This window comes from Lethenteron reissneri, chromosome 43 (assembly GCF_015708825.2).
Source record: "Lethenteron reissneri isolate LAM-NWPU_2019-01 chromosome 43, ASM1570882v1, whole genome shotgun sequence".
Classification (NCBI taxonomy): Eukaryota; Metazoa; Chordata; class Hyperoartia; order Petromyzontiformes; family Petromyzontidae; genus Lethenteron; species Lethenteron reissneri.
Window position 1 is genome coordinate 802 of NC_083821.1, and position 11755 is coordinate 12556.

The 11755-nt window shown below is 42.8% G+C and overlaps 1 protein-coding gene across 1 annotated transcript; it reads left to right on the plus strand.

Moving 5' to 3' along the window:
* The first annotated feature begins 4991 nt into the window (after positions 1-4991).
* On the plus strand, positions 4992-10876 carry SNX17 (sorting nexin 17). The gene is made up of 10 exons (XM_061569367.1): positions 4992-5129; positions 5942-6032; positions 6528-6615; positions 7114-7183; positions 7298-7390; positions 7550-7759; positions 8087-8209; positions 8527-8637; positions 8748-8813; positions 9858-10876. The coding sequence occupies exons 1-10, from the start codon at positions 5007-5009 to the stop codon at positions 9969-9971; spliced, it is 1089 nt and encodes a 362-aa protein (XP_061425351.1). The 5' UTR covers positions 4992-5006; the 3' UTR covers positions 9972-10876.
* The last annotated feature ends 879 nt before the right edge of the window (positions 10877-11755 follow it).

The following is an 11755-nucleotide window of genomic DNA, read 5'->3' on the forward strand; positions in this document are numbered from 1 at the left end:
CATGCTATGTAGCTACACAACTACGTCATGCTATGTAGCTACACAACTACGTCATGCTATGTAGCTACACAACTACGTCATGCTATGTAGCTACACAACTACGTCATGCTATGTAGCTACACAACTACGTCATGCTATGTAGCTACACAACTACGTCATGCTATGTAGCTACACAACTACGTCATGCTATGTAGCTACACAACTACGTCATGCTATGTAGCTACACAACTACGTCATGCTATGTAGCTACACAACTACGTCATGCTATGTAGCTACACAACTACGTCATGCTCTTTAACTACACAACTACGTCATGCTATGTAGCTACACAACATACGTCATGCTAGGTAGCTACACAACTACGTCATGCTATTCAACTACACAACTACGTCATGCTATTTAACTACACAACTACGTCATGCTATGTAGCTACACAACTACGTCATGCTTTTAACTACACAACTTCGTCATGCTATGTAGCTACACAACTACGTCATGCTATGTAGCTACACAACTACGTCATGCTATGTAGCTACACAACTACGTCATGCTCTTTAACTACACAACTACGGTCATGCTATGTAGCTACACAACTACGTCATTGCTATGTAGCTACACAACTACATCATGCTATTCAACTACACAACTACGTCATGCTATGTAGCTACACAACTACGTCATGCTATGTAGCTACACAACTACGTCATGCTATGTAGCTACACAACTACGTCATGCTATGTAGCTACACAACTACGTCATGCTATGTAGCTACACAACTACGTCATGCTATGTAGCTACACAACTACGTCATGCTATGTAGCTACACAACTACGTCATGCTATGTAGCTACACAACTACGTCATGCTATGTAGCTACACAACTACGTCATGCTATGTAGCTACACAACTACGTCATGCTATGTAGCTACACAACTACGTCATGCTATGTAGCTACACAACTACGTCATGCTATGTAGCTACACAACTACGTCATGCTATGTAGCTACACAACTACGTCATGCTATGTAGCTACACAACTACGTCATGCTATGTAGCTACACAACTACGTCATGCTATGTAGCTACACAACTACGTCATGCTATGTAGCTACACAACTACGTCATGCTATGTAGCTACACAACTACGTCATGCTATGTAGCTACACAACTACGTCATGCTCTTTAACTACACAACTACGTCATGCTATGTAGCTACACAACTACGTCATGCTATGTAGCTACACAACTACGTCATGCTATTCAACTACACAACTACGTCATGCTCTTTAACTACACAACTACGTCATGCTATGTAGCTACACAACTACGTCATGCTCTTTAACTACACAACTTCGTCATGCTATGTAGCTACACAACTACGTCATGCTATGTAGCTACACAACTACGTCATGCTATGTAGCTACACAACTACGTCATGCTCTTTAACTACACAACTACGTCATGCTATGTAGCTACACAACTACGTCATGCTATGTAGCTACACAACTACGTCATGCTATTCAACTACACAACTACGTCATGCTATGTAGCTACACAACTACGTCATGCTATGTAGCTACACAACTACGTCATGCTATGTAGCTACACAACTACGTCATGCTATGTAGCTACACAACTACGTCATGCTCTTTAACTACACAACTACGTCATGCTATGTAGCTACACAACTACGTCATGCTCTTTAACTACACAACTACGTCATGCTATGTAGCTACACAACTACGTCATGCTATGTAGCTACACAACTACGTCATGCTATTCAACTACACAACTACGTCATGCTATGCAGCTACACAACTACGTCATGCTATGTAGCTACACAACTACGTCATGCTATGTAGCTACACAACTACGTCATGCTATGTAGCTACACAACTACGTCATGCTATTCAACTACACAACTACGTCATGCTCTTTAACTACGCAACTACGTCATGCTATGTAGCTACACAACTACGTCATGCTCTTTAACTACACAACTTCGTCATGCTATGTAGCTACACAACTACGTCATGCTATGTAGCTACACAACTACGTCATGCTATGTAGCTACACAACTACGTCATGCTCTTTAACTACACAACTACGTCATGCTATGTAGCTACACAACTACGTCATGCTATGTAGCTACACAACTACGTCATGCTATTCAACTACACAACTACGTCATGCTATGTAGCTACACAACTACGTCATGCTATGTAGCTACACAACTACGTCATGCTATGTAGCTACACAACTACGTCATGCTATGTAGCTACACAACTACGTCATGCTCTTTAACTACACAACTACGTCATGCTATGTAGCTACACAACTACGTCATGCTCTTTAACTACACAACTACGTCATGCTATGTAGCTACACAACTACGTCATGCTATGTAGCTACACAACTACGTCATGCTATTCAACTACACAACTACGTCATGCTATGCAGCTACACAACTACGTCATGCTATGTAGCTACACAACTACGTCATGCTATGTAGCTACACAACTACGTCATGCTATTCAACTACACAACTACGTCATGCTCTTTAACTACACAACTACGTCATGCTATGTAGCTACACAACTACGTCATGCTATGTAGCTACACAACTACGTCATGCTATTCAACTACACAACTACGTCATGCTATGTAGCTACACAACTTCGTCATCTGCTGGTTCCCTAGTTTGTGAACCACGCTAATTTGTGGCTGTGTCCACCAAATGCAATAACTGGAGCCCGAGTTCAGAACAAATGTGTAAAGCCAACCAGGCGGCGATTTGCGTCGGCTCCCATATGGAGAAATGTAGAACCCCCAGATCATGGGACCTCCCTTGCCACTATCAAAATATAAGAATAGTTTTTGCCCTTTCTGGCAATAAAACAGGTTTTAAGATGTTAAAACACCAAACTGAAACCTTTTTCAAGAATAATGTCTGCTCTGAAGAAGCTGTCTCTAGTGTGGACCAATCAGTTTCAAAGACAATGCACATACTACCAGAGCATGTTTTTGTTTGCATGTTCACCAGATGTACATGCGGTTAATGCAGACATGATTCCTTGCAAAAGGTTTCAGTTTGGTGTTTTAACATCTTAACACAACTGTTTTATTTCCAGAAAGGGTAAAACCTATTCTTATTTAGAACCCCCAGAGTCCGTGTCCCAGCTGTATCGAAAACAACGACGTGCGTCAGTGGTCGCTAGAGATTACGTCATCGTCCCAATGCACCAGCAGCCAATCAGCTGCCAGGAAAACCCAATGCAATATGGTTGCTGTTGCATCAAGTCCCTGTACAGGATGGCAATGTGACGTCTTGCCACCATGCTCGTCAGCCGGTCCAGGTTGCATATTTGTTATTGATGTTTTTTTAAGTGTGTGAGTGCAAATGTGTAATTGTTAATGTGTTACTTTGCATTGGTATGTCTGTGATCGTTTATTATGTGCCTGCAGACCATAAAGGTTGCTCACTAACAGGTTCTTAAAAGGTGACATGTGGGATCTTCTGTTTATAACAACGCATGTCTGTGTGGGAAGAGTATTTATGATTGTGCACGTGTATGGGTTTTTGTGTGAGAGAAAGTGGCTATATGCATGGCTCTGGGTGTGTATTTGTGACTGATTTTGTGTCTGCGTGTACATTTGTGATATTTTGTGTTTGTGAGAGTGCTCGTCTGTGAATGTGAGTCATGACGGATTTAAACGTTGTTCCCGACCGCCCTTAAGTTCTCTATTACATTTACGCAATTCCTTTGCCTCAGCAGCTCTCCCGCTATATTTTTCAACTGATGAAAATTGCTTGTGTTGCGATCGAAACGTCATGATATTGTTATTATTTTTATATTTACGTGGCTTTACCGAAAGACCCAAATCATATGAATTCCATTGTAGTGGCACAGAATTGGGACACATCTTGGCCTAGATAATTTATAAAATGGTGTCAGTCGTTCGGTACTCGGGCCCCTGGCCCCTTCAGTGTGTCAGTTTGGTGTATGCACTCTTTGCCGAGTTCAAATAATATAAACGTTTCTTGAAAAGTTGGGTTAATGTTTCTTAACACTGTGAAAAATGCAGCTATTCAACTCGATAAGCTTAAATGTTATAGCTTCTGTAAAACTAGCCATGTCGAGTACTGCTCAACTTAAGCTTGTATATTCAAATAAAACTGGATTATCAGTGACATTTTAGGTGCCCATTAGAGGAAGTAGAACGCTGCTGAGGGAATTAAAGTACAGAAGGAATTTATAAAGCAGTTCCGTGTGCATGTGCGGTGGAGTATGTGAAATATGTAGTCTGCACTACAATAACTAAAACCTCGTTTGATTCTTGGCAAATCATTTGACCTTAACTTTTCCTGAGCTGACTCTTCCTAAATTAAGTCCTGTGATGTGGTGCGTACACAATAGCACTTGGTAGAGGCACATGATTGTGTTTCACACCTTACCACCATGCCCTTACGTATCATGTCAGCCTAAATGTTCGGCACGTAACGATGTTCGATGTATAAAGTAGATTGTTATGCTCATACATGCATTTCATCATAAGTTAAAATATGTTGTTATTGATGAAAATATATGCTGTTACGTTTCAGCTAATGGAGTAAAACATATACAAAAAAGGCAACAAGAAATACAAATAAGACATGATCAAAATGAAACAGATGAATCAGTCCTTGATCAAATCACAACACATGAATTTCTGGAAGGATTGAAGTAATTTTCACGATTTTTTTTTATTTGGACCATTGCACAGCACACGTGGCCTCTATTCTGAATAATGTCATTGTATCTTTAATGTCTGCTATGAAGCTGAAGATGCGTATTTATTGTAATACACCCATAGTGTTACCCAGGTCTCAAACCAAGAACAGCAAATGCGCTACCACTTGGTCATGTCACCGCACCATGCTATGTGACCATGTATGCTGGCCTTAAAAAGTGGTTTGCTATGGTAGTTAACTCAACAATCTTTTGTGTGTTCTTGCGTGCGTGTTCATATGCGAGAGCAGGACACTTGGGAGGTGCACGAAGCACAAGTTGAGGTGCATGTGGTGCTACCAAGTGGAGAGACTTCACCTGTAGTCATCCCCAACACGTCCCCTACGCACAGCGTGCTGCAGGTTAGCATGAGGAGCCATCGCCACCACAGTTATGGGAGTCGCCCTGTTTCCTCTGAAGTGTATGTATGTTGAACATATTTTGCACCATATGTTGCCATCTGTGCGGGAAGTGATATTAAACACGGAACTGAGTCATGTCTGTTTCACATCCCATCCCCCATTCCCTCTGTGTATCTCTACCCAATGTTCATACCATATACCCATAAATCCCTTAACTTGTTCCTTACTGTGTTTTTGCATTTCTAAATGGTAGCTCTTGTGTTTGTTATACCATGTAACCTATTCAGCTTAAAACATGTTAACTGTGGTAGGTATATTTCAACTATCTTTGTGTTCGCTGTTATACGTATCGTGGTAGCGGAAAAAAAGTAGTTTTGGAAATCCTTAACAGCACATAGCCACCCGTGAGAATTTCAGTAAAAGACACCACATAACTATTTGTAGTGTCTATTAACAATTATATTACGAGAACAAGGTGCTTACTCAGCCATATAGAGGAGTGCTTTGCTCCACATCTAATTATATAGTTCCTTCAGAGTTTTAGGTAACTGAATTGAGTTTTAGCAAACTAGTCATGATTTAGTTATAGCATTTGTCACTGTCCACAGGTGTCTACCTGTTTATGATCCTGGGTCAGTGCATATGGGGACTGCACTTGGCCTAAAAATGGTGCCTCAAGCATTGTATGAACATCTGGGCTGGGGAGACACCATTCCTGATGTGCCTTGATGTCCTGAAGTGATTTCCAAGAGGACCTGCTTGAGCAGCCTGTAAGGAACCACCAGGGTGCTTCTGCCTGTGTGAGTGTGCAGGCTGTTGGTGTAGCTGTAGGGATACCAGATGATCTGCTTCCCAATTTTGGTCTCTTTTTGGGACACTCGGAGGGGGAAAGGCAGCTAACATGTACGATGTCACACGCGCACACTTGCACACACACATGCATATACAGTTATATGCATGACACTGTGTTTTAAAAAAAAAATTATTTTACAAAACAACAAACACTGAAACTGCATAAACTGCCTCGTAACATTTTTGCAAAATGCTTATGAAAAAGGGCCAATGCATGTACATTGCGGCTCACGTAGTCAATACTCATTGTATTTTCAATATTAATTTCTATTTGTGCTGCTGTAATGGAGGAGCTCTTGAATAATTGAAAGGGGTAGATCGGTTAAAGTTTGAATTATGGCTAGACCCTTGGCTCTGGTGTTGCATTAAAATAATGGATATTAGTGACGGCTACTTTTGGGTGGTCCTTTTTACTATGCATAACTGGCTTCAGATTCACCTTTGTCACTGTCTTGCAGCTGCTCCAGGCAGTATTATTTCTATGAGAGTCCTATGATGTCAGTGCTGGTCGTCCCCATTCCTCAATTGCAGTGCTGTCCTTTACAGTGGTGCGGCGGCTGCAGGAGTTTGAGTTGCCGTTTGTATCCGTGATCAGCTCGCCCATCAAAGGATCCTGCCTGTTCCTTCGCACCAGGTGGGGTGGTGTCTCTCCTTGTCTTCTCATCTTGTGTTTCTATGGTTAGGTTAAATTCGTGACTATTTGCATACAACCTGTGGAATATTAAATTTTTTACGAGTTACGTCTGTCATAGCCAACAAGCTGGTTAGACTGGTTTTTATTTTCCTATTCATGTAAGAGTAACCTATAACTGTTGATGTATGCCATGTGTGACGCAGCAGAGTATTCTGCACATTCCACACATTGCATTTCACAATGTGGTAGTTTCAAATACCATTCATTCAGTATCACCCACCATCATGGAAAGGTTAGTATTTTGACAAATCAATAACCTGTGTCTTTGGTATGTTCAACCCTGGCCAGACCTACCAAAAAATCCTGAAACATGGTTAAACAATCCTGATAAACTAAACCCTGACCAAGCTCACCTAATCAATCTAAACCTTGGATAAACCCTGCTAAGTGAGCTGTGTGCTGGTTATGTTAACCATGTGTGTGTGTATATATATACAGCTACCTGGACAGGGAATTAGACAAGTTCTTGATGGCTGACGCTGTAGGGCTCAAGCTCCTTTACCAACAGGTGAACCTCATTAATATGATGGACTGAGTGACTATAATTTACAGAAAAAGGATTGTGTTATAGATTTAAGCTGTTGGTGACAGTTGTGATGTGGATAATGTGTTGCATTGCTAGGCCGTGGCTGATATTAAACGAGGCTGGTGTGAAGTTGATGCAGCACAGAAACAGAAACTTGCCGAGTTGCACAATCATGGCACATTCGAGGAGGTAAGACACGTCCATCCTTCATCATCTCTCATCCCTGTTGTCCTATTTTATTTGATGGACTTAAAGCTTGACCGGCTTGTGACCAGTTTCGCCTTTCTCACTTGCAACGAGGTTGAGGCAATAGCTAAGCACAAAGGGTGCTGTGCCGTGCGTGTGCAGTTTTTGCGAGTGGCGCAGTCGCTTGCACAGTACGGCTGTGTGCGCCTGGACAAGTGTGAGTGCGACTGGCCTGAACCAGACAGCCGGGCTGCGGTGCGTGCCGGTGGTGGAGTTCTGGCTTGCCGCTCCACTCGCCCCGGTGGCCAGGGGACCACGGAGGAGGGTACCTTCAGGGTGACGCGCATTCGCAGCTGGACCGTCACCAGCCGGGTGGGTGAGCACACGTGCATTCACTGAGTGTACGTGCCCATTGGATTTGGGCATATACATTCATGCACACGTATGCTCAGGTGCATGTGTTTACGCATGCACCTGAGCAGACAAACAAACTGAGAGTTCGTCTGCTTATTTTATTAATATTCTCTGCAACGACGCTAATGATTAATTTGAGCTTGTCTAAAGTAGGTGATGATTGTTGGCAAGTTTATCTGCTGCTCCAGTCTTCGCGCCAATTTGACGTGAAGCGTGCGGGATACATTGCAGCGCTGTCAGTTTTGCATTGCAACTGATCTTGCTGCTATGAATGCTGTGGCACAGATCTTGGTAAGTGGTGAGGAAGGTGGTGGAACAGAAGGGGGCTCTGGCAGTGTTCTGGAACTGGCCTTCGAGTACCTGGTGCGACCCGACACACTCCGTTGGATCAAGCTACGCACGCAGCAGGTGACCCACACCTGGGTTGGGTGTCACATTGCATAATAGCCTGGTCTTCCTTCAAATGGCCTCTTCCACTGCAACCACATTCAGCAGTTTGGGTTTTGCAGATAATTACCATCAGCCAAGGAAACAAACAACGTAATAGGTATTTCCTTTATGAGCATTAACAGTTTTTTCCTAATGGAAAACCTTTATGCAAGTACAGTACTGTGATAATATTGTTACTGATTGGTTATAGTCACAGGCCAACCATACTGGTGGTGCGACCCATATTTACCACGTGTCTTATGTGTGTGTGGGATGTATGGGTACGTGTATTTCAGGCCATTGCACTCAGCCTGTGCTTACAAACCATGGTGAATGAGATCCTGCAGCAGCGAGCCGGGCGAGACAAGGAGAAGATGAGTTCAGGAGCAGCATCGGACAGCACCCAGGTGACCCTGCTGCTGCCTGGTCTCGGTGTCAAGTGGAGGATGGCTGGTCTAGATGTCTCGTGACAGGTTCCTGGTATCGATGTCTAGTGGAGGGTATCGTGTTGTTGCAGATATCTGTGAATGGAGCCAAAGACCCAAAGGTTAATGGAGAGCACGCCCTCATCAGACCAGCTCCGGTGAGGCTCGTGTGTCTTGTTTTGTGCCGTCCAGCTGTGGGGAGCAGTAGCGTAGTGGTTAGTGCACACCACTACAAACCCAGCGACCGAATTTCCATTCCTGCTCACAACCAATAACAGTGAGAAATATCTAAATTGGTCCTGGTCTTCCCCCAGGTTGACCCAGATAATGAGCTGGTCTGGAGTGCAAACATCAGCACTGGAAACATAGGCAGCTGGGCATGGTGCTGACCGCCCACCCCCTCATGTGCCGTGTTGGCCTTCATAGATGCTATCTAACAGCACTGGCCCCAATGGTCAATTAAGGCTATTGGAGAGATCTTTGTCTTTGCCATTCAACTGGATATAAATAAAAGACATGCCCGCTAGTATGAGCCGTATGTGGATTTAATGGAAATATATTTTTTATTGGAACCAGTAGAACTGTTGTATGTAAAGTTTAGCACATTTGTTTGAGCTCACAGTCCAATTAGTGGCAAGATCTGGCTACATTGGAGATTTTTTTAAATCTATTTTGTCTAATATTGTGATTATAATGTCCGTGAGAGTTATGCTGCCTCTAACACCTGACATTATACCCACATGATGTAACCCAAAAAAATAAGAATCAATATTGGGTGTATGTTGAATTTATTTCGCACCTTACATAGCCAACCGTGCTAATCGCAGGTACAGAAAGCATACTGTCAAAGAGCCCAAACATTGATTTTGGTGAAAGGATTACTGCAGGTGATGTTACAAGAATTATGACCCAAGATCCAGCAAACGTCTATGTTTTCATTCTATTGGTCTCCATGTGCCAATTACAGTCTGCCTCACAACTGCCATCATTTTGGCCTTGACGCTGCCGACTGATAAACATGTGGTACCAGGCAGGAGAACTACACAGATCATTGCTAGTGCAGCAAACTCAAGCCCATGTACCCACCTCATTATTGCTTGAGAAGCCAAATTACCTGTTATGTAAACTGTTCCTGATTTGCTGTTGAGGCAGACAGTCATGTTCTAAAACAGATATGTGCTTGTGCATGTGCTGTTTATCAGAGCAAACATATGGACTCCTCCTTGGGACTTTCACTCAGGCTGCCGGGAATCAAGAAAGCTGACAACGTGCACAGCAATGACGCATTTGAGGGTATAGGGGAAGAGGACCTTTAGCCATGTGACCTGGCCTGTGAGCTTCGGCGAGGGCCCTCTAGGGTAACAGATGCAAGCACTAAGTGCTGACTTCTCGTCAGCATTTACTTTGTTAAAAGAATAATTTCACAACTAGGGTAACAGATGCAAGCACTAAGCGCTGACTTCTCGTCAGCACTTTGTTAAAAAAATCATTGTTTTCATGTTTTTTTAATCCAAAAGCTGCCTTTACGCAAACGAGAACATATCTGTTGAACTCCTTGCTGTGCTGTGAGTTGTGGTCTTAAGAGGGGCTTCCTGAACGTGTGAAGAGCTTGAATTGCCCGTGGACAGAAAAAGACAATTTGAAGACTTGTGAGCACTTAGCAGATGCATTGTGTGCTTACTGTTAGAGAGGAAGTTACAACAGTAAGCAGTGTGACTTCCATTTGAGTTTAACACAAAGGAGTGTCATGGACAAATTTCTTGTGTAATTTTCACTACATCACAAGCATCTTCCATCATACATGAATGTTGTGCTGAAATTTTCGAATTGATTGGAAACTTCCAGCAAATTGGAAGTGGTGCACTATAATTGAACCTGTAGGCCTCTGAGCAGGCATTGATGTCTTAATGCCCATTAAAGCCTCGTGTGTTTTGCAGAGTGGGAAAGGTTGGGGATTTAGCGCAAATGCTCCCAAGATTCTTCCCTGCAAGGTTTACACACATTTCATTGACATTCCTCTTCAAGATCCTGTGCAAGTGCTCTTAACAGCAAAACTGGACACAGGTGAATGGATAAATGCCTGTGCCCACTGGTGCCTTAATCACACTGAGTAGTGCGAGCTCCAACTTAACTATTTCAATGTTGGTTCTTAATGAAAGATGCATTTTGTAATAGAAATTCACCATTATAGCTATACCAAATAAAGCATTTCAATATCATATCGAGTGCTGTCTTGTATGCGTTGTTTGCGCTACTCGTGGAGGTCTCAAAAGTAGAATGATATACATAAAATGACGGGAATGGAATCGTTTACCCAAACTAGGATTCTTTTCAATGACAAGTTCTCTGAAACATTTGATAGCGGGATGCTACATCTGCAGTAATGCCCAGACAGATGCGTCACAGGGAGATGGGAAATATGATTGGAGACTGTCATTGAGTTTCATGGTTATTGCTTGTCTCGAGGATTCTGAAGCCTCTTTCTCACAAACAGCATTTGGACGTACACTATGGGGACCTCATTTGCCAGTAAAAATATGATAATTGGTTCTTTACCCTTCTATCTGGCAACAAAACTGACAGTTTTGTTGCCAGATAGAAGGGTAAAGAACCAATTATCAGCATTTGGACGATTGAGAATTACTAGTTCTCACTTTTCTACAGCTGCTTCAACAGGTTGTCTTTTTTTAGCCCATTGTAACTTGGTTTTGTTGAACATCCATCTGCTGGTTTGATATTTCCATTAGTTCCTTATCAATGTGGATTCATGGGGAGCAGTGGCTCTGGTTAGCGAAATGCGCTACGTACCCAGCGACGCGTGTTCGATTCCCACTCGGCTAACGCCTGTGACGATTATCTGAATCAGTCATGGGCCTCACCTAGGTTTATCCGCCTCAAATAAGTACCTGGTGCTCTATGTACGTGTAATGTAGCTCTCAGAAACACCGTCTTGTCTGATTATATGTATATTTATTGTGACTTACTGATAACTTAATGAGTAACCGCGAGTGACTATATACACCTGGGTAACTTTTGTGACTCTCCGTGACGTTCCCTGTGCAGCTGGCTGGCTACACAGGAGCGGACACATAGTCGTCAC

What these genes read in the sequence shown, in the direction of transcription:
- SNX17 (XM_061569367.1), top strand. Translation starts at nt 5,007, where the DNA reads ATGCGAGAGCAGGACACTTGGGAGGTGCACGAAGCACAAGTTGAGGTG. An exon ending in TCAAGCTACGCACGCAGCAG is followed by an intron (nt 8,210 to 8,526) that starts GTGACCCACACC and finishes CGTGTATTTCAG; the next exon opens with GCCATTGCACTCAGCCTGTG. An exon ending in CAGCATCGGACAGCACCCAG is followed by an intron (nt 8,638 to 8,747) that starts GTGACCCTGCTG and finishes GTGTTGTTGCAG; the next exon opens with ATATCTGTGAATGGAGCCAA.